The sequence below is a fragment of the Epinephelus fuscoguttatus genome, linkage group LG6 (assembly GCF_011397635.1).
Source record: "Epinephelus fuscoguttatus linkage group LG6, E.fuscoguttatus.final_Chr_v1".
Classification (NCBI taxonomy): domain Eukaryota; kingdom Metazoa; phylum Chordata; class Actinopteri; order Perciformes; family Serranidae; genus Epinephelus; species Epinephelus fuscoguttatus.
In genome coordinates, this window is record NC_064757.1 from 19,366,943 (window position 1) to 19,393,912 (window position 26,970).

Here is a 26,970-nt window from a genome sequence, read left to right on the forward strand (position 1 = left end):
CTCTGGCAGTGTGGCTGACCGGCTGTCACCTGCCTGGGCTCTCTTTGACCTCATCTCCAGTGGCAACATGTCCTACTCCCTTCAACAGACAGCCACGTGGGACAAAATGACATTCTTGACCTTTACGCATGTCGGCAAGCAAGATGACAACACGCATAACTGACTGTACGCGCGTGTGCATCTCTCACGGACAGCCACACGCGTTTAGGAACTAATACACACACACATATGCACGCAGTATCTGCAACACACACTGTGCACATACTCTCACACACCATGGAAGATCATCTAATATCAGAGAGCGTCAGGGGCGGAAATCCGATCGTCTGACAACCAGGATACAGATAGCGATTCCCCACCGCTGATCCATGCAACAGATAGTTTCCACAAACAGCAGCCCGGCTAAGGTTACAGCCAGCCAGGGGCCCGCACCACCACGCACTGCTTTGCCTCACATCGAGATAAAACAAAAGCTTAGGTTACCATCGATAAGGAATCGATAAGAAAATACACTGTTTGTGTTTGAATTTTGATGAAAACTTTGACAAGAGGAAATGAGAAAATGTTTGCTTCTGCATGCAATAATATCATGCGCATCAGTCCTGTTAGGTATTCTGTTTTTGTAATTTTCGCCTCGTGATTATATCATTGTTCATCTCCCCTTTTTTTAATTGAAGCTCATTAAATGTTTAACCCAAATGTCAGTATATTTGATTAAGCACTCATAATTGTTTAAAGAAATTCAATTCACACAAAGAAAAGTATCATCACTTTACATTTCCCTTGCCTCAGAGTCCTCTTAATAATTTGAATATGTATTTATATTATAAATGAAGTAAAGAGATATGGCCCCCTTCACATCAATGTAATTACGAATCACAAAAAAAGTTTGATTCAAATAAAATAGGCCATTTGTACACAAGCAATTAACTGGTGCGGCTTTAAATAATGTAGCCCAGATGGAACCTAATTATAGTCGGCATGCTTTGATTCGGGCTTTCTGTCGGAGTATCACTCGGGGCGTCACTTTGGCTTTTCAGTCACCTAGCGTTTGTTTTGAAATTTGTGACAATCAGAGCCGATTACCATTTGTAACAGCATGCAGCGTTTGGTGCGGAGGGAAGAAAGCATGGCCCATAGCTATGGAGGAGTTTCCTTTTTAACAGCTCAAAACTCTGCTCCTCTGTTCCCTTACTTCACTGCACACAAATGATAACAACAGTGTGTGTTGGGGGGGAAGAGTGTTGGATTGTTTGGTGTTTTGGGGGAGGGAACAGTGCGTATGTGCTACATGATGTGTGAGTGAATGTATGTGTGAGTGTGTGTGCCAACCATTAGTAGATGCTTGCAAGTGACGATTGTGTTTGTGTGTGTGCGCGTGTGTCAGCGTCTTGTACCAGCGTAGAGTCAGAGGGAGATCAAACAGTCAGTCAATTACCTTGAGAGGGCTCCAGTGGCTGTGACAGAGTGGAGGAGGCTAAATATCCAGGATCAAATACTCTCCTCTGCCTGTCACATAATGAGGCAGTCTCATCAGGCTCAGACAACACACACAGAATGTTCAAACACAGGGCACGGGTTAGGCGCCGGCCTGAAACTCTGCCATGACCTGAGCAGAGGGCATGGAAGGGGAGCTCACAGTGCAGACCACATACCTGCTATTTCCTGCATTACAGCGAAACATCCTCGTGGAGCTGTGTGTGTTTGTGTGTTGCCTCACCTCAAGGTTACAGCCGTCATCATTCTACTTGCAGAAATAATCTCTGTTAAGCTTGCCATTGCCTAATGCTAATTACAAACACATTGTGAAAGTAAAGATAATTTTTTTCCCTGCACTTCCCATGACAATACCCAATGTTATGGAGCGCACAGTAACATCATTATTGCATTTACAATAAATGAGGACATAATTGCATTTACAATAAACTTTATTAAATTAATGCAGTGACAATGATCTTGTTAAAATTAGTACATGCAACTTAATTGATTCACAGTTGCAAGAGAGCACACATAAATACACAGGGCACTTTTATTTTTAAAGTTTCATCAATTAAACACAAGATACCAGTTGTAATTAAACTGATTAAAGTGGAACGGCTCTCCGTCCACTATACGGTGTTTTAACAATACATGAGATCAATTCTCGTAAAAAAAAAGAAATCTGCTTAGCAGCTGAAAAACTTTTTCAGTAAGAGACTGAAATTGAGGATAAAGTCGTACTCATTGGCTGTTTATGGGTTCACTTTACACACAAGACACAGCCAGATGACACCTCATCGATCCCCACATCTTTTAAAGATATTACTTTGATTTGTGGCATAGCTGAGGTAATTCTCTCTCTCTCTCTTCCCCTCCGTCTTTCTCTCTCCCTCTCTGTCTTTAGTGGCTAGTGAAGCCTGGTCATTGGGGTTCCTCCTCTAAATCAGTCGTCACATCTCGGCTTTGACAACATCCATTAGGTTCGACACACTTTGGCTATTAAAGGAAGAGTGGACATAAGCTGTTAAAGGCCTATTTAAGCCAGTGTGAGAGTGGGTTTATGTCTTTATGTGTGTGCGTGTTGTTGGGTGGGGGTGAGGCGGGGGGCTCCATCATATAGAGGGGTGGAGCTTAACGCCAGAGTCATTGGAGGGGCACAGGCTCATCTGCATATTGGCACAGAGACGCCCCCCTGGTGACCCCGGACTGCGATGGGATAGGGTGGAGAGGCTGGCGGCTGTTCCGGAGGAGTTCACCACCAGTTCAGGGTGAATGAGAGAGCGCTGCGGCATTGATCGCTTCTGCGGGAGAAAAAAGAGGACAAAACAGAAGTAAAAACACTAGTGAGGGAGAGGCCGATGAGACGGGGAAATTGAGGAGGAGTAGAAGGTGGAAAAAAGATCACAATACCTCAAATTGGATATAAATGATAGATTAGAGGTGTGAGAGGGCTGTGTCTTTGTTTTCCAGGGATGGGTGTTATGTTGAGCCCTACACAGGTAGTAGAGTCACTGAGAGTGCGGGGTTATTGACTCCCATGATTGCCAGGCCAGTAAATTTGACCCAAGGCACTGACTGCAGTCAGCTTGCTATATAGTCCGCAGCACACTCCCTTATCTCAGAGTGATCGAGAACCCCCTTACATACCCGTACACACAAATGACACACACACAAACACACCACCAGCAACTGAACCCAAACCCACTCTCAGCCAAAGACCCCTCGCTTACCCTCCGTCTAACAATCATACACACAAACACACACGTGCACGCACGCCATCTCCATTAATGCGTCCAGGCAGGGGTCAATCTAATAAACATGGGGTCAGTGCAGTGGTCATCAGAGGCCTGTCTATGGTGAGAGAGCCTTTAAGGTGCTTCCTAATTGTATCCCTGCGGCCTTCTAGTCTAGCTTTTTATAGCTGATCGTATGTACACAGAGGAGAAGGGAGGAGAAAGGCACTGAAGAGAGGAAGTGAAGGGGTATTTCTAATGTTCTACTGATTTGACTCATCCACAAGGGTAGAGGTTTTCAACCCTTTTCTGTCGGGACCAGTTGTTTTCACACAACCCTAACTGATTTCAGATACTAAGCTTATCCTTTTTCATTAATCCTCCCGAGAAAATTGTAGGGACACATTTTAATTTTCTTATCTTGTTGAAAACAAATGCAGGTCCCAATAAAAAAGTGTGCAAATAAGAATTCGGAAAAAGAAAACCCATTACTTCAAGGCTTGTGTTCACTCATCCCTCTGTCTGTAAACACATGTAAATTTTTCTTAGATCTATCTATCAAGGGATGAAACTCTTAATATCATCTTGCTGCAAACCTATTCTCCCTCTGGGAAACAAGAGGGCACCTCAATATGGCTTCTCAAGTCCAGTTACAGTAGTGTTGCTAAGCAGCTGAGCTGCTAGCCAGCGGCGGTAGAAACAAGCTATTATCTGTTAATGCTCCCGCTGAATGGTTAGCGAGCAGGAGTAGGAGATGAGTTGGGCAACAGCTGCAGCCACGATCTGTTCCCATCATGGGTGCTCCGATGCAGAGCCAAGGTTTTCTGTAGCAGGACTAGCTGGCGTAGGAGAAACATAGAAACTGCCACTGACTTTGCATCCAGCTAAAAAGCCAGCCAGCGATACCCTAACCCCCAAGGCGGGCAGGAACCCGAGGCGCATGTACCAAATTTCAAGCTCCAGTGTGACCCCAACTTGGGAACTGGCTAACCTGTAGGAGGTCAGAGGGAAACCCAGTACTGCTGCCTCCCCCCACCACCACCAGACCACTTGATATGCTCGCTGGTTACCTCTCTCCAGCTTCTGTCTTGCCTATCCTCAATCAGCCCTTTAGAATGAATGACTACCGCTCCACTGGTTTCACTTAGTGCCCCTATTGTGCATAACTCTGGTTTTGTTGGAAGGCCTGAGACGGAAAGAGGGACGTGCAGTGGTGTTGATTATCAGGTATCCACTTGGATAACATATTAAGGCTGTCCCATTGGACTAATAGGTCATAGGCTGGCATGGCTCTCATACATTATGTCCAAGACTAGCATGGAGCAATGCAAAGCATTGTGGGAGTGATGAGCCTCACAAGACTAAAAATCTCATCTAATGGTATTTATGTTCACCTTTTGTGTTGCCACAGTAGGCGTATGCAGAGCAATATTTTTAATAGCATACACTGTCTTCTGTCTGCAGCTTCACAGCACAGTTGTGAACTCATGCTTCTCTTTATGTGTGTGTCTTTGACATGTAGGCACAGAGCGGCATGAGCTGACCTCCTGGTTGAGTTTCAACTCCATCTTCAGGTTCTTCAGCGAGGTCCTGGAGGCAAAAGAGGACGAGGAGGCGGAGGAGACCTCCAACATTGTCACCACTCGCAGCAGCTCCCTCAAAAACAAACACCAAGATTTGTAGAGGATCGACAAAAATGACTTGGAACAAGAGGAGAACGAGGAGCAAGGGATCAGATGGGGGGGGGGGGGGGGGGTGCAAAAAGAGAGTCTAATGTTCCAGATCCTCTCTGCTGTTTTTTCTTTTTGTTCCTCCCTCTCCCCCTGTAACCTCCCTCCATCTTTTTCTCCTCACTCTTCTCCCCGAGTGTCATTTCTCCCTTCCAGCCCTCCCTGGCTCTGCACACACATAGCCTTGTTGTTGTAAGAGACAAGAGTACAGGGTCACCATGTATACATCACAATAACGTTTTGCATTACTTCTAGATGAGCGCAACTGTCAAAGCAATATGGGCCTGAGTGTTAGCGCTTCCCGTGGGCTGTGGCCTGGCTGCGGGTACGGGCCACGGCAGCAGAGATTAAGGCTGACAGGCGCTGTGCACAATGCGCTGTGGTGCACCTCTAATTGTCCTGACATCAGCCTGAACTGAGCTAATGCCCCGCCTGCCCTCCAGTCTGCACTACTCAGTCTCTCCCTCCTCTCCCTCTTCCCCCCTGGTCCTAAAGCCTGGGCTGCTTACCCCCGACATCAGCTCATGCTGTAAGGTATCCTCTGCTAAGGTCCAGTATCATTTCATCCTGATCAGTGCCCATCTTTTTTTGTTTTATAGCCCTTACGCCCTTACCCACCACAAATGTTTCTCCAAAGAGTGAACACACACACTCTTAACTGGTGACCATTTGTTTTGTTTTAACAAAGGGTGTTGTTTTTATGACCTCTTCATTCTCCAACTCCTCCGCACATGCAGTCAGCTTTTAAACCTGACTTTTCTCATTCAGCTTTGTGTAAAATGTGGTCCTAACCCGTGCCATGTATTTCTGGAATTGCAGTACTTATAATAAGAGAGATCTCTTTTTTTTTTTAATTTCTCAACTTTGAGCTAAATTTGAATGCAATGTCTCATACACACATTCACACTATGTGATTTTTTTTTTAATATTAAGCCAATATTTGAGCTGTAAGTGTTTACTTTAGAATATCTCCAGGATTGATTTGCAAAACTGTGGAGAGTCCATTTCTCTGTGTTTATTATAAATATATATCTTTTTTTTTTTTTTTTTTCAATTTGATATCCTTGAAATTGATGTCTCCGGGTGATTGAATATGATGAAACAAATAAAACAAACACAACCTGTGCTGAATATGGAAAAAATCCGGACACTGAGCATATTTAAAATTACTTAAAGTGAAGCATCAAAATGGGTTTGAGGGATATCTCATTTTAACAGGAGCCAGAAGTCAGCTCACAACACTCATAAAGCCTCAATATATCGCCTTACACATGTCAGGAAATCCAAGATTTCAATATTATTCTAAGCCTGAATGATATTTCCTTAGATGTTGGAGAAATGTAACATATCTATTTTTTCCTCCCACTGTAGTACTCTTCTTGTGTACTTAGAAGTGACAAAGTCAGCTCCCTGCTCAGCTGCACATAATCTCACTATGTGACACAAACATGATAAAAAAATTTCCACAAGGCTGCTGTGCTTTATAAACCACTCAAGGCTTAATGGAATACATTTCTAATGTGTCATGACATTAGTAAAAACTCAAACCGGATACTAAATCTTATGATACCTTAGACACATTCTCAAATATATACCTTTTCCCCCCCACTTCAAATAGTTGCCATTGTTTAACTTTTACACTGTGAAATCCTGCCTCTCCTGCCCACTGTGTGTGTGTGTGTGTGTGTGTGTGGTTTAAGGCTTTTGTGGATTATCTTTCCGCTGTAATGAGACAACTGTGGCTGATGGTTGCAGGCCTAATTTCCTTTTAATTTGATTCAGATCTCTCCAGGTTTCAGCAAAGAAGTTGGCTTATTATTTGATTTGATGAGTTTCGTTTCAAGATACCATTGCTCATCTTTCTGCTTTTCAGCTACAATCAGTTCATTTTTCACTCCATAATTTGTATATTGTTGCCTTAGGAATAAACAAGACTCTGTTCACTGTTTTAATAATATCCAGCAAGCCATATGTGAATGGAACTAAAGATGTAAGAGCAGCCTAAATCCAAAGCACAGTCTGCGAATAAAAGGAGACTAATTTTGCCAATTGCTCTTGAAGACTTTATTTTTTGCAGATGGTTTATATGTTGTATTGGTTTAGGGAACACGCCTATTTTCTTTTATCGCATAAGCCTTTGGATTTTATGAAACCGCGAGTGTCCTGCCTGGTCACATATTTTTCTTATATTCTCAAATGTTTGTCTCATTTCTCTTTTGATCCATTTTCGTTTTAAACGTCTGTCTTGAAATTATTTGAAAGCTGATTTTTGTAATTAACCCATTAAACCTGTCAAAAGCAAATAAAATGAACTTTTGTATCTTGCTTTTTAAACTGTACATATTTTCCTTTTTATTTTGTTTTGCTTTTTATTTACGCGCGAAGTATTTTGGTGATGCCGGTGCGCAATTGCGCAAAATGGGAATATGGTGGATAAAAAAAAAGAAGCAGTACTAAAAAGTCAGGTGCGATTGGAAAGAGAAACAGAGAGATGTGCCCGAAAGTGTAAAGCGAGTGCAGCGGGAGGAGAAAGTCGAACACCGAGTGAAAAATGACCTGAGTCATCATCTCACATGACATCTATGAAATCCAACCGAGAGGGAAGACCCACTAACATGTGCTGCCACACAATCGGCCAGAGTTAAGTGTCTTTTATAAACAGTCTAAAACACCTATTTCACTTTTTTTTACACTCTAACCTTTTTAAGTTAAGCTGTAAAAAAAAAGTTTGAACTTTTAAAACACGTCCTATAGGCCAATCTACTCTGAAAGACAGCAATATCTTTAAATGGATCGCATCGTTAGTGAGTGAGTAAGTAAGTCACTAAGTGTGTCAAAAGGAAAACAAACTATAAACAGTAATTCCCCTCTTTTTGGTCATTAATTTTGGCAAAGTGAGCCCCCCCTCCAACTCAGCGAGGTTTTACAGCATCATTTGTTTTCACACGGTGAAACCGATCAGGTCATTAAACGCCCCCTCAATAAATCTTTAGAAATCTTTTCCATTAACCCCTGAACAACAAGTGGAACCAGGCGAGTCCCCCTCACACCGTGTCAGGCCGCTGATTAAAGAGAGCCATTCAATCACACACACACTCACAGGCTCACACACACACGGGCACACACAATACTCAACTTTCTGTCTTGGAAAAAAAAGTGTTCTTATGGAGAGGACTATGTAACTTAACAATTCTTGTGATATTAAGAAAGGAAATATCTTGTATTAGTGAGAGTTTTCGGAGTTTAATTAAATAACCTGCCTTCTGTCCAAAGCTATGATGTATTGGTACCATAAATTATGACCTCCAGTCAGTGATCATCAAATGCAGGCGACTAATACACAGCGAAATGAATTAGATCTTCGCCCAGGAATTATGTTATGCCTTAAGACTTGTTCACTATCTAGTAAGTCTATTTTACAGATTATATGGTAACTTTAAAAGTTGCGTGAAGTAAGTTTAGCTCGTTTCAATGCGGAGAAAACTTGTGCGTAAAGATCTGTGATCCTGTTTCCAAGCATTTGGCTAAATAGAAACTATTACTACCCTGAAGTGATTCGCTGAGGGCCCTGCGTATTCAGGTTGACCACTCATGCATCGCTTTGTCACATGTAGCTGTCCCCCCACTTTTCTAAAGACAGAGATGATCTCTTCATGTTGAGGTTCCTCTCGGTGGCTCCCTAAAAGTCCCCGGGACCCTCCCAAGGAGGGATCCCCATAACCAAACGAGAAGCAGTCAGATGCGTCAGTGTTTTTACTCGCCAGAAGTTAGCACAGCGTGTGAATGTATAATAGGTATGACTGATTTGATTATAGGTTTCACTTTCCCAGCTATTGTCGTACAGACAGTTACAGACAGCTCCACACTGAATCATATCTACAACAGAAAATGGCATCAGCTGCGGAGCTTTAGGGTGAAATCCTGCCAAATGGGGGGTCTGTGCTGTTATGGCAGATTTTGGGGAGGAGTGGGTGGGTTGGGTAGGGCCCTTGACGTGAAAAAGTTGGGGAACCCCTGTGCTGCCACAGCCTGATATTTCAATTTTTACTTTAAGAGAGTCGTTGTCACGCTTGCTTGCTCCGGCCCCACTCTGATATGCACGCCATCCCTGCAGAAGATGAACTCTTTCCAAAGGAACCAGGCGTTAGGCAAAGTTGGAATGTCACCCCTCTGACAGCCTCCCCCCTCAAACACACACACACACAACACACACTCTCTCTCCTTCAGCACTCCTCCAGCGGATCACTGTCAGATCACTATTTGCATAATTATATGCTCAGCTCAGAAGAGAAAACTAACCCCCAAATTTTACGGGTCAACTAACTGCAACAATCAATGTTTTATCGGGTATACTAAGGGAGAAATATCTTTAACAATCATGGTGGAGGAACTCTCTTTCTCTCCTTCTCGCCCCTTCTCCATCAATTCAATTCAATTACTTTATTGGCATGACTGCTTATCAGAAACAATATTTCCAAAGCAGTTTAAAAAATGTAAATTCACACCCCACCCTTGCTTCAAGAAAGACTCCCCCCTCTCTCACCCTCTCCCTCTCTCACTCAGTACGTGAGCAAATACTTTTTCATCTATTGACTGAGGGAGAATGTCTGGCTTAAGCTCGGAGGTGCATTCAAGATTGTATCCCTTCTTCCCCTTCCCCTATTCTGCCCCTCTTTTCTCTGCCCCGGCTCTATACTGTGTTTTTCCTCAGGAGAAGAGGTCTTTAATATAGGGCCCTGTATACCCGAGCACAGGACTCACTGGCCGGTTTCGTTAGACATCATTACATATTCATTGACTTGCAGAGAAACCATTTAATCCAGTGGAAACAACTCCTCTTCAATCGCCTCCTCTCCTTCTCTATTCTAATAAGGAGTCGCAGACTGAGACAACACTTGGGGCCGCGGACGTCACATTTAGGGGAAGAGGGTGACTGGGCTTTTACTGTGCGGGGAGACAGGAAGGTGCAGCACCAGTGAGAGGTGCGCGTCTGGGCACAGGTGTTGCACCAAGTGGGGGAGTGCTGGGTCTCTTAAGGGGTGCAAGAAACCCCCATGGAAACATGCAAACATATATTTAATAATTTCTGTATAGATATGAAATTCACAACTGCGTGACAACAGCATTAAAAGTTTTTAAAGAGATAAGAACTTGTGAAAAACTTGCGTAATGATATCCTGAGCTTCCTCCTCTCGTGCGCACACACGCAGAAACATATAGGGTGACCCATTATCCCCCTGCCATAACCATAATGTGGGGAAATATGCAAAGCAAATCGGCTATCCCAGCAAAAATTGCATTTCCCAGGTTATTATAAGAAGAGCAAGGCTTGTAGAGAGGTGAAAAATGCCTTTGGAGACCTAAATCACCAAGACGCACAACTTAGGCTGAAGTCCCTATAGGAACATAATGCGAATATTACCGGGATATTCATGTGGTTATTCGTTGGTATTTTATTCTCTCAGCTTTGCTGTCTAATACTTCTAAGTAGCCACTACATCAGCAGCGTGGCCTAATGTGTGTGTGGTGCGTGCTTGAAGGATCCTGGCATATAAGACTCCGATTGTGGGACAGCTGTTGGCAGAGCCGTTTTACGGTGTTCAGTCCATTTGGCTTTAATGGCAGCTTTCAGGCGGACCGCTACTCTATCCCCTCACCGCCCCCTCAATTACACCTCCTCTGATACTCTGCTGGCCTAAAGACTCCTGCAGTAAAAAAAAACACCCTCTGAAATGCAATACATTTGAAGAATGGGCTCTGACTTTTAAGATTTGGGGCTATACTCTCATGATTTCAGGGGAGCAGTGTTAGGCAAGCGGTGATGAAGGAGGCAGGAAAGGAAGTATAACACAGCTCATTGGCCTAGTTTAACAGGCCACCGACGGCTTACTGGGGAAAATTGGTCATTTTGTCTTGATGAATGGCAGTCAGGATGAAGGGGCTCTAGGTAGGCCTGTGATCGGGGCCTTTCTCAGGCTGTAAAATGCGACTGGATATCGGAAAACTTCAGGCCAATAACGTGTGATATTTAGCACTCTGTAATTTGTCGAATTTCAAATATCATACTGACAAATGCCAATTTTAATTACACACGTGTGTGTAAGTGTGTGTACTCGTGTCTGTCTCTGAGATGTGCACACTTAGCCAACAAAAAGAAACTTCTATTGTGATGCGGAACACAAAGTCTCTCGGTGTTTCTTCATAACACACACAGAAAAAGTTGAAGGGAGAGTGAATTTACTGCTCATAGATCTCAGACTCATCTGTAAACTTCCTCGAAGTTTATCTATTATAATAATTATTTATTTTCTAACGAGCTGACTTTATGTTTTTCATTTTATTCCGTCGATTTAAATGCAAATTATGTTGGTAAACACAAGAGCAGTAATTGATCTTAAATAATGAAATGCACAAGAACTTTTTTTTTTCTATGAGCATTTACTAAATAATGACATTTCTATTTACATTAATAATAATACCGACCTAATACACTGCACTAAAATGTTTTAATAAATCAAATGATATTATAAAATGTTCATCAGACAATAAAGGCCCCCATTGTAAAATCTAAATGTGCTCTTAAACTAGTGTGTATTATACATCATAACAGGTAGCCAATTAAATTATTTTAATTGAAACGAAAACAAATACATTTAATAATTTCATAACCTCCTGAAAAATCCATTATTATTATAAAGGATGCATTTTGTTATTAGCTAACTGGATTTAATTTAAAAACAATTATAAAAACAATTATTAATCGAAAAAAAGTGCTTGTAATTGAGAATATGTATAAAATAATCCTAAACGAAAATATAAAAAGGAAAAAATGTTTAAATGGAATTCAATTAATAGTTTTCTCAAAGTTGATTGAGTTTGTCAGATGAGGGCAAGTGGAATTGCAATCGGAAAGTGGCCCATGGTCCATTATGGTTAAAAAAAAAAAAAAAGATCACATCTCCTTATTCACCATCTTATTAGTACTAACAACAACTGCAGGAGTGTTTTGCCATCCACAAGTAAAAGATTAAGAGCACAGTCGTATTTTAAGCCACCATAATAAATCGAAGGAAGTCGACTGTATTTGAAACAATATTTTCTTGCACTTAAAGCAACGAAATAATGAGGTATTTCCAGAAATCCTTAAAGTACAATCCTCCCTTGATCGATATCGCATTGGAGTCAGTGGGATATCGATTAGTTGGCGGTGAGAGAAAAGGCCTGACTTACACTGCAAAAAAATATCTAAAGAATCATCACCCACATTATTTTTTTGTTAAAATATTTTTACTTAAAATTAAAAAGAAAAGTCGAAAAGTTATTACACCTGACAGACTGTCAATTTAGTCAGTATTTCCGGTTTAATTTCCACCAGATCGGTGATATTGTTCACTTAAATATTTTTTTATATCGTGTCAAAAATAAGACAAATTACTCTGAGTTTAATACAGACAGAAATGTGTGCTGGAAACAAGTATTTTTTGCAGTGTATCTCCTGAGCTAAACCACACAGCAGCCCACCGTCTTCTCTCTTTTGGGTTTAAATTCTCTGAAAAACAGAGAGTGCAACGCGATATTAAATCACACATTATAGATGAGTTTCATCATGTGGACGCAGCCCTCCGAGGATAAACACGGCAGTGCGTGGGGTAAGAATAAGATCCAAGTTATTATTACTGTGGGAGCGGCCTTTCACTGGCAGCACCCTGCATCCTCATTACATCCAGCCCAAAAAGAGATGAAGGTCTAAATGAAATTATTGCCATCCAATGAACTCAAATTAGCCGGGCCACACCATGACAGACAGCTCGGATGGAGAGAGAGAGGGGGGAGGGAGGGGGGTCAGCGGGCTTGGAGGGAATATAGGTGGTGGGATTGGCAGGTGTATGTTTTGATGTGCATTTCATGGTTTGCAGGGCCCCTTAAGTGAAGTTGGGTTCATTTTGAATCTCCGTGGTTAAGCGAGTTAATATACTTGTGTTATTAAAGGCCCTGCAGTCACCTTGCAGCCTGCTCTCTGATGCCTCACCCCTCCTTCCCATCCCGACGGCTTAGACTTTGTTCCCATCTATTTCATTTCTTTATCAGCCATTCAAATATAACGTTTCTCTCCCTCTCTCCCGTGCACAATCTCTCCATCCGGTTGAATGGCTTTCTTTCTTGTCGCTAAGGTCCTCATTGTGTTTGCTACCTGAGTCAGCAGGGAGGATGAAAAGAGGAGAGTTTGACGGGAGGAAGGACGGGAGGAAGGGGTAGTTTGACATGCGGGGAGGGAGACAGAGGCGATGATAGGCGAGCGGGGCCCTGCGAGGAGTTGAGTGAATTTACCTGCTCCTCCGGTGGCGAGCTGTGCGCGCGTGATAGTGTGTGTGAAGTTAACGACACAGCGGCCAACTCGACTTTATTGCTGTTTATCCCCGCAGCAAAAGCTGTCAGGCGGTGACAGATTGGCAGCAGCTCTAATCAGTGCCCTCTTCCCTTCTCTCTGAGATCCCCTCTCTACTCATTCACTTCTGATCTTTCCCAAATGGATTGTTACTAATGCCATTTATTCTGTGGATAACACCACATATAATGCAACTATAGAGAAAGTGCAACTGTGCATTTATTTTCGAACAATATTGATAGTTATTTAGGTTCAGTTATTTAACGTGATACGATGAAAAAATTTCAAAAAATACAGCTGATATATATTTTAAAACTATTTCTAGAACACTTAGGAAAACGTATAATCTGCAGGTGTAAGCAAATTATTATTTTTTCTTTACAAACAGCTATTTTAGTCAATTACAATTAAAAAAAAATCTAATTAAAGCTAAAATATTTTCTAAATTCTGCAGAATCTGCTACAAATTAAAAGGAGCATGTTTGAGTGCAGAGGAAAATAACTTAATGACGACCTCCTGTTTGATCTGAAAATTACTAATATGAGTATTTTTTGCATTTTATGGATCAAAAAGATCCATAAAACATCCCATTCTTTGATCTTGTCAAGATGAAACGCATATTGTTAATGCTTCTGACCGTGCAACCCTTTTTTATACCCACAACTATACTTCATATTAATATTTATAGCATTGCATTCAATAAATGATACAAAAAGTTGTGCTTTCACCTAAACTTTCGACCTTCCATAAGAAAAAAAAATGTGCATGTATTTTATCATACACCAAGATGTGTGTTAGTGAGTGTGTCTGCTGGGGGGGCTTGATATTCCTCACAAACAGATGCACAACGACTATCGAATAAATCGGCGAGCACAAGAACTTCGAGTGTAGTAAAAAAAAAAAAAAAAAAAACTTTACAGAAGCACGACACCCAGCCTCAGCCTGCACGAGCCTCACGCAGAGCCCGCAGAATAACAGTGGACCTAAAGCTATATTTCACTTAGAGCCTTCAATGGGATTGGTGCTTATCTCGCCAACACAGCGCTGCTGACCTGTAGGCTGCAGCATCAGAGGTGTGTGTTTGTGTTGAGGTGTTGACCTGTCAGGGGGGACTTGTTAGGACTTTAACTCCGACTGCTGGCGGTCTCCAGACATCCGGGGGTGGCATCGATTTGAAACTTGTCCTGTCTAATTTGATGATAACATCCAGCCTGCCCCGCCGCAGCACCATGGACAGCGCACTGTCTTGACCTTGCCTTGCTATCAAATTACCCCCGTCTGGGCCACGGTGGGAGCCCAGCACCAACTTTACTATAGGCTGAGAGAGAGAGAGACAGAGAGAGGGAGGGAGAGGTTTTTTTTTTTTTTTTTTGCTTTTTTCACCAAAGACAAATCTCTCTGAAGCCAGTGCTTACACTCTGCAATACTGTGGTAAATCAAGAGGAGGTTGGCGGTTTGCATTGGCTGTTGCGCCAACCGCCTATGTAAACAATACTAGGTTACACTTACACAAAGACTTTATGTTTTTTATCCTTAAAGGACCCGTCCGTCCTTGTGTGACTCCCCTCAGTTTAATACTACTATATAGTCAACTTAATTCTTTTTAAGTGGATTTCAAACTGGCCAGGGTGATAAATAAAAACCTGAGGGTCCTAAAATAAACGTTTTCCACCAGTGGAGAAAGTATTCAGATCTTTTACTTGAGTAAAAGTAGCAGTGCTGCAATAAAATACTCATTTAAATTAAAGTCCTGCACTGAAAATGCCATATGCGTAAAAGTACATGAGTATTGCTTGTTGAATATACTCAAGTGAAAGTACTTATAGGTGATTAAAAAAATGGCCCCTGTGAGTGTTACCATTAGAAATTATATTATTGCATCATTATAGCTGACGCTTTAATGTGTAGTTGGTTGAGGTGGAACTCACTTTAACCATTTAATGCACCATTTGGTAGATTATTCTCTAACTGAATCATATGTTACATATGTTTTGTGGAGTTATAGTAACTTTACCTATCAAATAAATGGAGTAAAAAGTACATTTCCTTTAGTTACATTCAGCTACTGCCCTTTTCTGATACATATTTTTAAAATTTCAGTTAATAAAGTGTGTTTATAGATCAATCAGAGCATGTTTTGCAGGTTGGATGTGCGTAATTTAACATTTACGCAGCAGATTGAAAGATTGCATCCACTTTAACATGCCCCTATCACATGAGCCACGAAGAAAAGCAACAGTTCTTCCTGCAGCAGTCACGCTTGAAGTCAGACCCCCCCCAACAGAATATGTACAATATGTGGACGTTTGGTAAATAAACCGTATGCAGCGGTGCGCGTAAATAGATGCTGAGCAAGAAAAATAAGAGAAAACAAGCGATTTATATCTTTTGCAAATCTTCTCAGAGCAGTTACACTCTATCAGCTGGTGCACATACTGTGGTAACAAGTTGATTTGGGAACCAGAAAATGTCGAAAGTTTTGAGAGAGAGCCCAAGGCACTGACGGGAGGAGGATTTACTGGTGGAGAAAGAGAGAGGGGGAGAGAGAGAGAGAGAGAGAGAGAGAGAGAGAGAGAGAGAGAGAGAGAGAGAGGCTGTTTGATGGAGCTCTACAGCTTTGAGACAGCTTGTTAATTAAAACCCCAAGAGATGAGGCTCTGCAGCCACCGTCCATATCAGAGCACTGCTAACTATACTGACAGCAAGTTACTTAACAAGCGAGCGCCTCAATCCTATACCGTTTTTTATCACAGGCGAGCAGTGAGATATTTTAATTCGTTAAAATCCCACTGTGGCGCTGAAATATCTTGTTTTCTACTTAAGAAATTATGACAAACCTTCGTATTCTCTGTCAGTCCAGAGATGGAGCCCAAATGGCTGCTTATGCCTCAAAATCCACACGCCAGCTTAAATGTGGCAAATTCGATTAAAGCAGGAAAGAATGAAATGTCAAAAAAGGAGTGAATTAGTCTAGACATAGGTTGGGTGGTATTAAATGCTTAGCTTTATATTCGGGCGTTGGAATTATTTCTAAAAATCAAAGTAGCCTGTGATTTCAGAGGGGCAGATAGGTCTCAGTGCAGAGATACAAAGAGGCAACATTGAGTCAAAACAAAGAGGCTACTGTGTGTGTGTGCGAGTGTGTGTGTTTTTGGTGAATGCGTTTTCTGATCACTTTCAATCGAGGTCATCATACGCTTTGTCCCCATGCATTATTCCACCTTAATTGAACCCGCAACCCGCCCTTTGCCTGCGGGATCTCTGCGCAATTTCAATTCTATATGCATGTGTGAGATGATGGCTTGTTAAGTCGAGGAAAACAAATACCAAGAGAGCCTTACTCAAACATTCAAAATGTATGACGGGCCCATACCCATTGTTCAAAAAAAAAAAATAATAATAATAATAATTGAAATGCAGCTTCCCCCCTCTCCCCCAGCTCGCTAATAATGTGTTAGCAAAGTGTAGGCCAGCTCATGTAAATAGCAGTAAGAGAAGACGTGGATTTGGGGGGAATGAGGTGAAGCCTGACTGGGTTTGTGTCTTCTGGAGGGGGGGCTGCAGGTGGAGAAGCCCCGTATACAGTACAAGCGAACCTGCTGTGCCACACCACCCAGGATCCAACGGGGGAGGAGGTGTGATTGTGCGCAGGGGTGTGTGTAGGACAAATGGATAATACAGCTCAATCAACAATGAGATCTTGTTGTTGGAGAAATTGCTCTGCAAAGTAAAAGGTCCCAGCAAGATTCAAACTTTTGTATCCAGGAGTTGAAGCTCCCCTCTGCTCATCCATCCGCTGTGGCAGACATAAAAGTTCCAGAGCACTTCAGCTTGTAACATGTAAAATGTCTCCTTCTGTCGTTATCACCAGGATCAGCTATAAATACAGTATTTACCGAAATTAGCTGCTTTAATTCCCATACAATACTTCAACTGTCTCTGCGTTGTAATGCTGGAGTTTATATTTGTATTTCAGATGTCTTCACATGAGGAATAGATGGAGCCACAGTGAGGGAAAAAAAAAAACCTAAACCAACATTCACAGCCCACATGGGCTGCACTTACACTGTGTTTATCCTCAGCCACAAGAGGAAATCAATTCTCTGGATCTGTCAAGTGATCTATTGGCAAATTAAAAGATGGTTACAATACACAGTGATCATTATAAAGCAGCACAGCTACCAACATAAACTTACAATTTAGTCTTCATAAAAAAAAGATTAATCCTTGCACTCTTGTTTCCTCAAACGACCACATCTTTATATAATTTGCACCAGATTGATATTATTTCAATTTTTATACATCCCAAGAGTCAGCCGCAAAGGTGAGAGAGCTCGATTTCAAAATAAAAAAAAAAAAAAACCTTCGCAGAGTTGACTTTTCACTGCACAAGTGTCTTTCTTCCAAATGTGTGTGTAAAGTGCGTGTTTCTTTGTCATTGACTGCCGTGTTAAGGCCCCATGCACCTGATCTGTTTGTGGCTGGTCTGGGGCCACGGCGCTTTTTAAGACAGCTGTAAAAGGCTCTCCAAGTCTCCAACACATTCATCAACGTCAGACAACGACAAGCCGCTATTTAGTGAAAGTGTAACTGCAGCAGTATATCTTAGAGCAGAGTGGACCACTCAGCAAACAATACAATGGAGCGGTTTTTTTTCTCTCCTTGGTTGCAACCAATCTAAAACAGATTATAAAGTCGGACAGATGATCGTTGGATTATTTAAATAAAATAAAAATTGCTCAATTTTATGAAGGTTAATTTTCGATATTTTTAAAAATAGTTTTACCGTAAATAAAACGCCGTTTTTGCATCACTGCACCTAAAGCAGCATTTCTCAGATTACGTGTCAGTATACAGTAGTTCATTCAGAATATTTCCTGCAAAGCCAATTCGTTGCAGAAATATTCTGCTGTAGAGATTTTGCAATCCTCTGTTGCATCGTCACATTAAGTACGCCTGTCTTTACTTAAATTAATAAGACATTATTTATTTGAAAATGGATAATTAAAGCCCCTTTATTCCTTTCAACATAATTTAAATGTGAATGAGTGTATATATTCTGCAACGTTACATCGCTTAAACAAACAATTAATTATCTAAAGCTCAAATATTGAGCGATGGTCTGTGTTATTAACAGTTTACATTAAAATTAAATGCATTGCTGATCGCTGGCTTTAATCGATGCGATTCCGCAGCTTAACAAAACAAACAAAAATGTCAGTCGACATAGGATAATGCAATTATAAAACTCCCCCCGCTATATTCGCAGCGCTGGGGTTGCATTAGAGTGCTTTGCAGCTGCTGAAATTCCTGGTTAAAAAATGGCCCTGGAAGAGCTGCTGTGTGTGCTGCGCGGTGGACTGTGGGGCTGAGAGCAGAGCTGAGGAGAGAGGGAGAGGGTATGAGGCGGTTCTTGTGTCAGAGGGTCCCACAACGCAGAGCGCCATCTAGCAAACAAAGGTAGAAACAATAACAGCACGGAGGGTCTGAGACGGGAGAGGCAGTCTTTACGCACACGGCACACAGGGGCGCAGAGGGACGCCACAACAAGGCGCCGCGGTTTAATGCTCTCAAACACTAAAAAAAAACTTTGTGTTTGTTGCATGCCATGGCGCGATCCAGACCGGCCGTGTCATTTTTACAACATTAATATACCACCCAGCCAAAATCAATTAATCATGCTCAGTGTTGCGTCTGCTTTTTTAATTTTTTTCCACCGAATTAAATTTTAATGAGCATCCGAGGGGTCAAGGTGGCAAAGCAGCTGATCAGTGGTCAAGCCGAAAATGGGAGAACTTTTAATGTCAGAGTGGGTGAGGGAGAGGAAGGGCGGCAGGTGACTCCCCCACTTGACAAAATCAATCGATACTATCACTTTCAAGCTCCATCACAGCCAGCGTTTTACTGGGGATGTGTATGTGTACCACAAGCAAACAATACATCTTCTATCGAGTGTAGACTTGATTGCACTCATTGCGTGTGTGTGTGTGTGTGTGTGTGTGTGTGTGTATATATATATATATATATATATATATATATATATATATATGATGCTCCATATATATGCTCCACTGCTGCCGATAGGTATTAGGAGGAGGGTTTTGACCAAAGGAAAAAAAAGAAACAAGTGGAATCATGTGTTAAATGGTCAGTAATATGCTTCCAACTCTTCCATCCTCACCCACTCGCAGTAATCTCCCCTACTCATCCTACACCGCAGCCATTATTTCATATACAAAGACAGAGCTAAGTCGTCTTCCCTGTAACATCATTGCTGGTAATGATGGTGCAATAACAACAATAGCAGTTATAGCCACGTACAGTATAAGCAGTAATAATGATGAGTAATAATGATAGCTGTGGTAAAAGCCTGGTCGCTAGTATAGGGGCACAAGCACTATTAGTGCAGCAATCAATGCAGAGCCATATATCTAAAAATGATCGAGCTCCACTGTGCTTCAGTCAAACGGCGGATTCTACTTGCTGTTGTTCATCATATAACCAAACAGGTTAAAAAAAACCTTGCAGTGTATTAATCTTACACACAGAAGGTGCTGAACACTGGAAATCTTGTAAAATTCTATTTGATATAATTAAATTATATAATTAGCAAATACATAAAATAATTTGTGTTTGTTTTTTTAAAGCACTGGCAGGTTAAATAAATCTAAATTTACAATTTTGACACATCGCTTAAACATGATATTGAAGTGTAACAACACTAAAGACAACATGTGAGTGATTGGTCGGTTGCTGCAATGATATATGAACCGAGGTGTCAGGGGCAAAAATTCTCATATTCGTTATCTTGTCATTCGCCCCTCGACAACCAGCAATTTGTGACAATTTTCGCTCGGTTAAGGCGTCCAATAATCCCCCCACAGCCTCCACACTGAAAATAAAGTTTAGCCTGCATGGGCACACTTATAACTAGGCCACTAATGTAGTTTTAGAAATAATTATAATGAAATTGTGACGCCTTCCCCCTGCAACGTACCTCACCTAATTTTATTATATATACATAATGATGGAGTGATAAATGTGTGTGTGTGTGTGTGTGTGTGTGTGTGTGTGTGTGTGTGTGTGTGTGTGTGTGTGCGTGTGTGTGTGTGTGTGCGTGCGTGCGTGCGTGCGTGCGTACGCGCACGGTGGATGGTGACAGTGCCCTCGAAGTAAATTGGGGTATATGCACGCAGCAGGCGAGTGCATTAATTGATTTATTAATTAATGGGAAAATACATTTTCAGGTTTATTGTGTGTTGTGCCATTGTGTGATATTGTTTACATGCTCTCCTGCTGGTCACTGGTGATTTATTGCATTAAAAAACTAAATCATAGATTCATATAAAATGAGATAATTCTGTTATAAATATATGTGACAAATATTTCAGTTATTAATGTGACATACTTCCTGTGTTTTGTACTTTCCAGAGAACACTGAACGTCGTTTAGTGTCATTCACTTGCATTGTACAGCATACATTGCATCATGTTCATACTTTTCCCATATTTCCTTTCTTCCCTTTTTTCCTCAGAAGTGCATCCTTGACATTCTGCACTATTACCAAAATTGTAGCATATAGCCTAGTAATCAGAAAATTATAGGCTCGCTCCATAGCAAAGCCCTATTTTGGTGCCATAAAGAGTCTTTTCAGAAAGGTTCTCTATCTCTTCAGCATTATGGTGCTGTAGCCAACCCCGCGAGATTACATGAAATGCTCCACATAAGCAGCATTAAAGGAACTTTCTGACAACCACACTGGCCTCCTGATTTGAATTAATCCAGTATTTTATTTGCACAAATCAGGGGGAACCACTAAAAGGGAGAACACTGGAGACTCCCTTCTTTTGTACACCTAAACCTCTATGATCCACCTTGTCCTCCACGTGTTTTATTTTCTGCTTGCGTGTTCTGCAGGCCATGCCATAGCACTGAGACCCCACCTTCCTTATATACCCGCCGCCTGCATGGAAAGGAAAGAGTGAAGATGTGATGGGGCGTATTTGAAGTATGACGAGCTTTGTGGTCCACTCCTTTTCATTCCCCTTGCCTCAAATATACGCCCGCTTTCAAATAAGCCTCTTTGGCAATCCCATGCCGACCCCCCCAACACACACACCCCCTGCCACCTTGACATGAATGGGCGACTGACCTTTAGGGCCGTGTCCACTCTGCGGTCCAGTTTTATCCAAATAAGCCTTCTTCCCCCACCCTGCCTCATACGGTGCCAGCAATTCTTTACTGATATCATCAGCGGATGCAAATGAATTTGGACGGGGTGGGGGGTGCAGGAGCGGAGGGGGTGGTGTTGGTGGTGTAGTCATGGACAAAATACCACACTGGCTGCAGAATGCTGCATGTGGAGAGATGGGAATATTGAATACCCCGCCACACCAGAACCATCCCCGAATTCAATATATTGCAGGGGAAAAATACACACTCCCATTCCAGAAATATTGGCTGTGAAATACCACCAAGAAAAATCGCCATTCAAATGAGATGCGTTTATTTCTGCATGGCCTTTGAAGAGAAGAGAAGGGTCGTGTCACTCAAAAGAAGGAAAGGGCCACTCCGTTATAACCCCCCTCCTTTTTTCTCTCCCTCTCTCCCACCCTTCCCTTCTCCTCTTCTCTCTCTCCGAACCGACCCCCACTCACTCTTCCCCCACACGCGCGCGCCCGCGCACACGCACGCCCATTTTCACTATAGCACGCTGGCTTTGGGGGCGACACAGAGGCTAGATTAGAGCTTTGCTCCTTTAACAAGGGAGAGGAGGCACTTCTATAATCACAGCGGCGGTATGTGGGGCCACAAAGAGTTTGCAACCACAGGGCGACTGGTCTTCTGTAGAGTGGTCCAAGCCGTGGGCAAGCCAGAGAAATGCTCTATCCAACGTATTACTAGGATCAAAACACAGTGGTTATAGCGCGTGAAGAGGTTATTAACCCACAGAGCACAGCAAAAGACCACTTCTAAATCTCCAAACAGCATAACCCTGGCATCGCCTGACTTAAGACAATTCAGCACGTTAACATGACCAGAAACACAGCGCGAATGATCAAGTAATTATTTAGTATGTAGAGAGCAATGCATCCCTTGTTGACGATTTAGAGTGTGTTTCTGCACGACTGCTGACACCCCCCCCCCCCCCCCCCTCCCTCTTAAGCACAGCAGTGTAACATGGACATCCAAATTTGATGGATGGTGCTGAGTAAGATGGAAAAAAGACATGTATTTATCAACATGCCGCATGTCCTCTGAGGTGGCTGAGGGAGAGAGGGAGAGGGAGAGAGCACCAACCATGGAGACTAAAGGGAGTCAATGGGAAACCTTACCACTGTAAGGAGCGGTTCCCCGTGGCAAAGATGAAAAATACCCTTCAATGCATCGTTCCAGTCAATCATAATAGACCTACAGCAGCCTGTCTGAGCAACGCAGGTAAACACAGATAGCAACAATGTGAGCTGCAACTTTGACAGTTAAACAACCCATAACGCACCAGTGACAAGATAGATAGATAGATAGATAGATAGATAGATAGATAGATAGATAGATAGGTGTCTTAATGCGCACAGATACACATTTGTCACGCTTTTGTGTATGATTGGAATTGCTCCTGTTATTTTCAGTTAATATTTTATGACTATCTGCACACATGCACTAAAGAAAAATATATACATTTATTCTCCCGCAGACACACAGGCTTTTATCACGTCATAGTAAACCTAACATAGTCATAAAATGTAAACTGAATGAGTCTATTAACCAAATCCTTGGCAAATGACATTCACATGTGTTTAGTGGAGAGGTTAGATACCTGTTAAAAAGCTTGCCAACTCATTGTCAGTGGATAATATAGCAAAGGACTACAGAGGGTATAGGCTCAGTGGATTATATCTTTACAAGCATTATTCTGCCTGAGTGACTGGCTGGAAGAAAAAAACGCACAGGCTACAATAAAGATTGGTCAGGCATGAATGCGGCCTGTGTGTTTTGTCTTCTATTAATCCATCAAACCATGAAGTGGGGACTATTTGAGTATTTTTTTTTCTAACTTAATAGTAAACTTCAGAGCAGTTTTAGAAAAAAAAACTTCGCATGCACATAAAGCAGAGCTCACTAGTGGACCAAACTTTTTTTCCCCCAATTCCCTTTCTTGTTTTATTCTTTTATTTTTGCATATAATGCAGCGAAAATGGGTCACCAATAAATTCTGTCTCAGCATTGATGTAATTGCAACAAAATGCTGCTGAGTAAAAATTGAGGAGCTCGCTGGCTGCGGTGGCACAGTCACACACCATCTGGAGTGTATTAGAAAGAGAAGCCGTAAATATTACTGAAAAGCCCAGGCGTTATCAGGTATGTAAGCCCGGGCCTTGCTGCATGGCCTCCCATATGTTGACATAATCAGACTGTTGGGATGTCTATTAAAACGTATCTGAATTTAATAAATGAACACAATGATTAAATTCAGTTTGTTTGTGCAGATCTCCCAGTGACTCCCAGTGTTGGTCTGTTTACATTTTTGGAGAGGGTGGATTATTATGGGATGAAATGCTGCAGGGGCTCATGGGATGTTATCACAGTGTTGTGTTTGGATCGTGCGCAACAGGTTAACTGGCTCCAACTCCAACTTCCTCCTATTAACTTAGAATCTAATTATTAAACGCGCCGGCATTAGTTGTTATAAGTCGCTTTGTCTTTAATAATGGCATCACTGTGCCGCTGAGAAACACACGCGCATCCTCTCAAAAGTTGACAGAATGAATTAGGAGTTCCTCTTGAGCTGCAAACGCTCTGTTACATCCGATTCACACTTTTCCCCTTTAAAACCAAGCATTTCCTTTCCGACCATCCGGGTCTCTCTTTTTTTCCTAGTAGGTAGTGTGATTTATTCCGCACAGCATTTATATATGTGCACACGCGCGCGTGCGCACACAAGTAAACACCTCCATTCATGTTGGGTCCATACTGTACATACACCGTGCAACTGTGAGAAAACTTGCACTTTGGAGTTTAATGCCACGTGCTGATTAATTTCGTAGTGATGACAAGCACACAGACATGCATATATACGAACACACACACACAAACACAGACACACGTCCATCCTCTTTCACTTTATACGTATATATCCCTCCTCCCCTTTCTCTCACACTTCTCTCTCTCTTTCTCACTCACTCCCCCTGGCTTTATCCGTTTCAGTCTGAGGAACACACAAGAACACTGTGCAAAAGACGCACACACACATGAAGGAAAGAGAGAGAGGGAGAGGAGGAGAAGGAGAGACAGAGGGGGAGAGAGAGCGTCAAAATGAGGCTTACTTTTTTTCCTTTTCCTGCCGTGAATCTTCATCCATCCGTCGTTGACAGAGCTTGACTTGATCCAGCCACTTCTTCCCCAGTGCTAAAAAGTCTGTAGTAGTGCGCTTTAATTAATATATTTCTGGGCTGTGTCCCGAACCCAGAAGCTTTAGAGAGGGAAGAGGAGTGCAGATTGAGACATATTGAGCCCGCTTTAAAAGGATCATTTCATCATGTGGGAGGTTGGGACACACAAAGTTTGGACCCGTGACTGGCATTCCGGAGAGACATGCATATTTTAAAACAACAAAGCAAGACAGAGACCGGGGGCCCCGGGGTGGGAGGGGAGAAAACTTGGAAAGAAGTTACTATCAGATGAACAGCTGTCATTGTTGGGCAAGACTTGAATGCATATTAAGATATAGTCATCCGCAAAAAAAGGAGCTTGTCCAAATAAAGTCATTGATAGTCCCTGTACCACTCATTCAAATCTTTAAAGAATTTATTCACAAAACATATATTTTACTTTCTAAAATAGTAAATTTTTAAACTTATTTCTTTTTTAACATAAAGGCAAACTTTTAAGGTGTTTTTGCTCCAACAGCGTCATTAAGCCTGTTTGTTTTATTCTACAGATCACGTTGAAGTCGTACATAAAAGCTTTAATAGAAAACTATTAAATAAACGTTTCAAAGCTGAAACATTTTCTCCAAATGTGACATTAAATTGAACCAAACGTCCAAACCTAAGTGGAAAAATATTGACCTACTGTTGAAGTGGAAATAAAATATATCATCATTTACCTTCTCATAATGAAGCACACAGGCTGGAGGGTTTTTTCCCCCTATCCTCAAATATCTAAATAATAGCAGTTAAGGTTGCACTTTAAAACGTCTCCCACGTCTATTTTGTCAAGTCACACACAATTGTATATCTCTCCCAAGTAAAGCGAGTGTGCTTAGCGCTGTCACTTCTGCACAGCTTTTACAACATCACTCTCCCCCTCTCTTTTTTCTCTCCTCCTCTGCTTTACTAGAAGGTTTTCTCTCTTGTGCACAGGGTCCATTCGTGCAAAAAGAGTGGAGAAGGCATAAATAAAAATGTGTTGGCTGTGACGAGAGATCTGTCCGCTGGAAATGAAGGGCCAGGGGAAGAAGACAAAGGGGGGAAAATGCATGCAGTGGTGTAGAGCTGGATATCTCTGTTAGTTGTCAGCGTTTAGTCCATGGCTGTGGAATGCTAATGAGTGAGGTCTCTCTCCCTTTCTCTCTCCTTTTCTCTCCCTCTCTTTCTCAATCCCCCCTCCTCCTGTCCACCCCCCGCCCTCCCTCCCTCCATACATCCCCCCCTCCCTCCTCTCTCTCTCTCCCTCCCTCTCTCTCTCTCTCTCTCTCTCAGGGAGAAAAAGCGGATCGATAGCTGACCCGATGGTTTTGGCCAATGCTTTATTTATCTGGCCAGGCAATGATATTATCAGCCTTGAACGTTATATACAGCAAACGTCTTCCTAAATCAACACAAAGGGATCCGCTTACACAGCGATCCGGGCTTTCTCACAACCACCTCTCCTCTCGCGCTCTCTCTCGGCCAGTAGCGCGCGCACACACGCGTACACACGCTGGTAGATACACGCTTTTACGCACGGGCATGCAGAAGAACGCGCCCGCACACATACATACAGAAAGACCTCACACATATATTAAAATCAGACCATTGCCTATACACACTTTTGACAATCATGACAAACTTGCATGCACACACACACACACACACACACACACACACACACACACACACACACACACACACGGTCGCAGTGAGGCGTCCCCGGGAGGCGTCCCCTTATGTTACATTCACAACCAGGGATATTTTATACCCCGTAGGGCTGGATTTGATCCATGGCTTAAAGGTTGCCTATGAGGTCCGCGGACAGATCTCAGAACAGTACATTGTAATCATAAGATATGCCTCTCTCTCATTGACTGTGTACAGTCAATACAGCAAGAAACTCGGGCTGTTTGCTGAGATATAGCGCAAACATCTCACGGGAATCCATTTAATTTTGGACATTTGTCCTCGCTGTGCCGTTCCCAGCCATTTTGCAAGCTCGTGTGAGCGAGGTGCGTGGTAGACACGGCGAGGCACTTGTTGTCCCGTGTTGTCATCATTTTTACGCACAAGACAATATGAGAAATAAGCCGTGTCATACTTCAGAGGGCCCCCCCATTCATACGCGGAGCCGCTATTTGGAAATTGTTATTGTCTCAAACAACAGTATTTGTCAAATGTGACCGGGGAAAACTAGGCTACTATAAGTGAAATGAAGTGACGTGTGACG

At 42.3% G+C, this 26,970-nt stretch overlaps 1 protein-coding gene and 1 long non-coding RNA gene across 2 annotated transcripts in view; one reads left to right on the plus strand and one right to left on the minus strand.

Moving 5' to 3' along the window:
• Positions 1-5,999, plus strand: part of fam172a (family with sequence similarity 172 member A) — a 175,869-nt gene extending 169,870 nt beyond the window's left edge. Inside the window, exon 11 of the mRNA XM_049578705.1 lies at positions 4,735-5,999. Within this exon, the coding sequence (XP_049434662.1) occupies positions 4,735-4,895 (161 nt within the window). The 3' untranslated portion in view covers positions 4,896-5,999. The remainder of the gene's footprint in view (positions 1-4,734) is intronic.
• Positions 1,892-25,844, minus strand: LOC125890192 (uncharacterized). Its single transcript, XR_007449515.1, has 3 exons — positions 25,436-25,844; positions 24,654-24,799; positions 1,892-2,780 (listed from the first exon to the last, which is right to left on the minus strand). It is a non-coding gene; the product is annotated as an uncharacterized LOC125890192 (long non-coding RNA).
• Between the last annotated feature and the right edge of the window lie 1,126 nt (positions 25,845-26,970).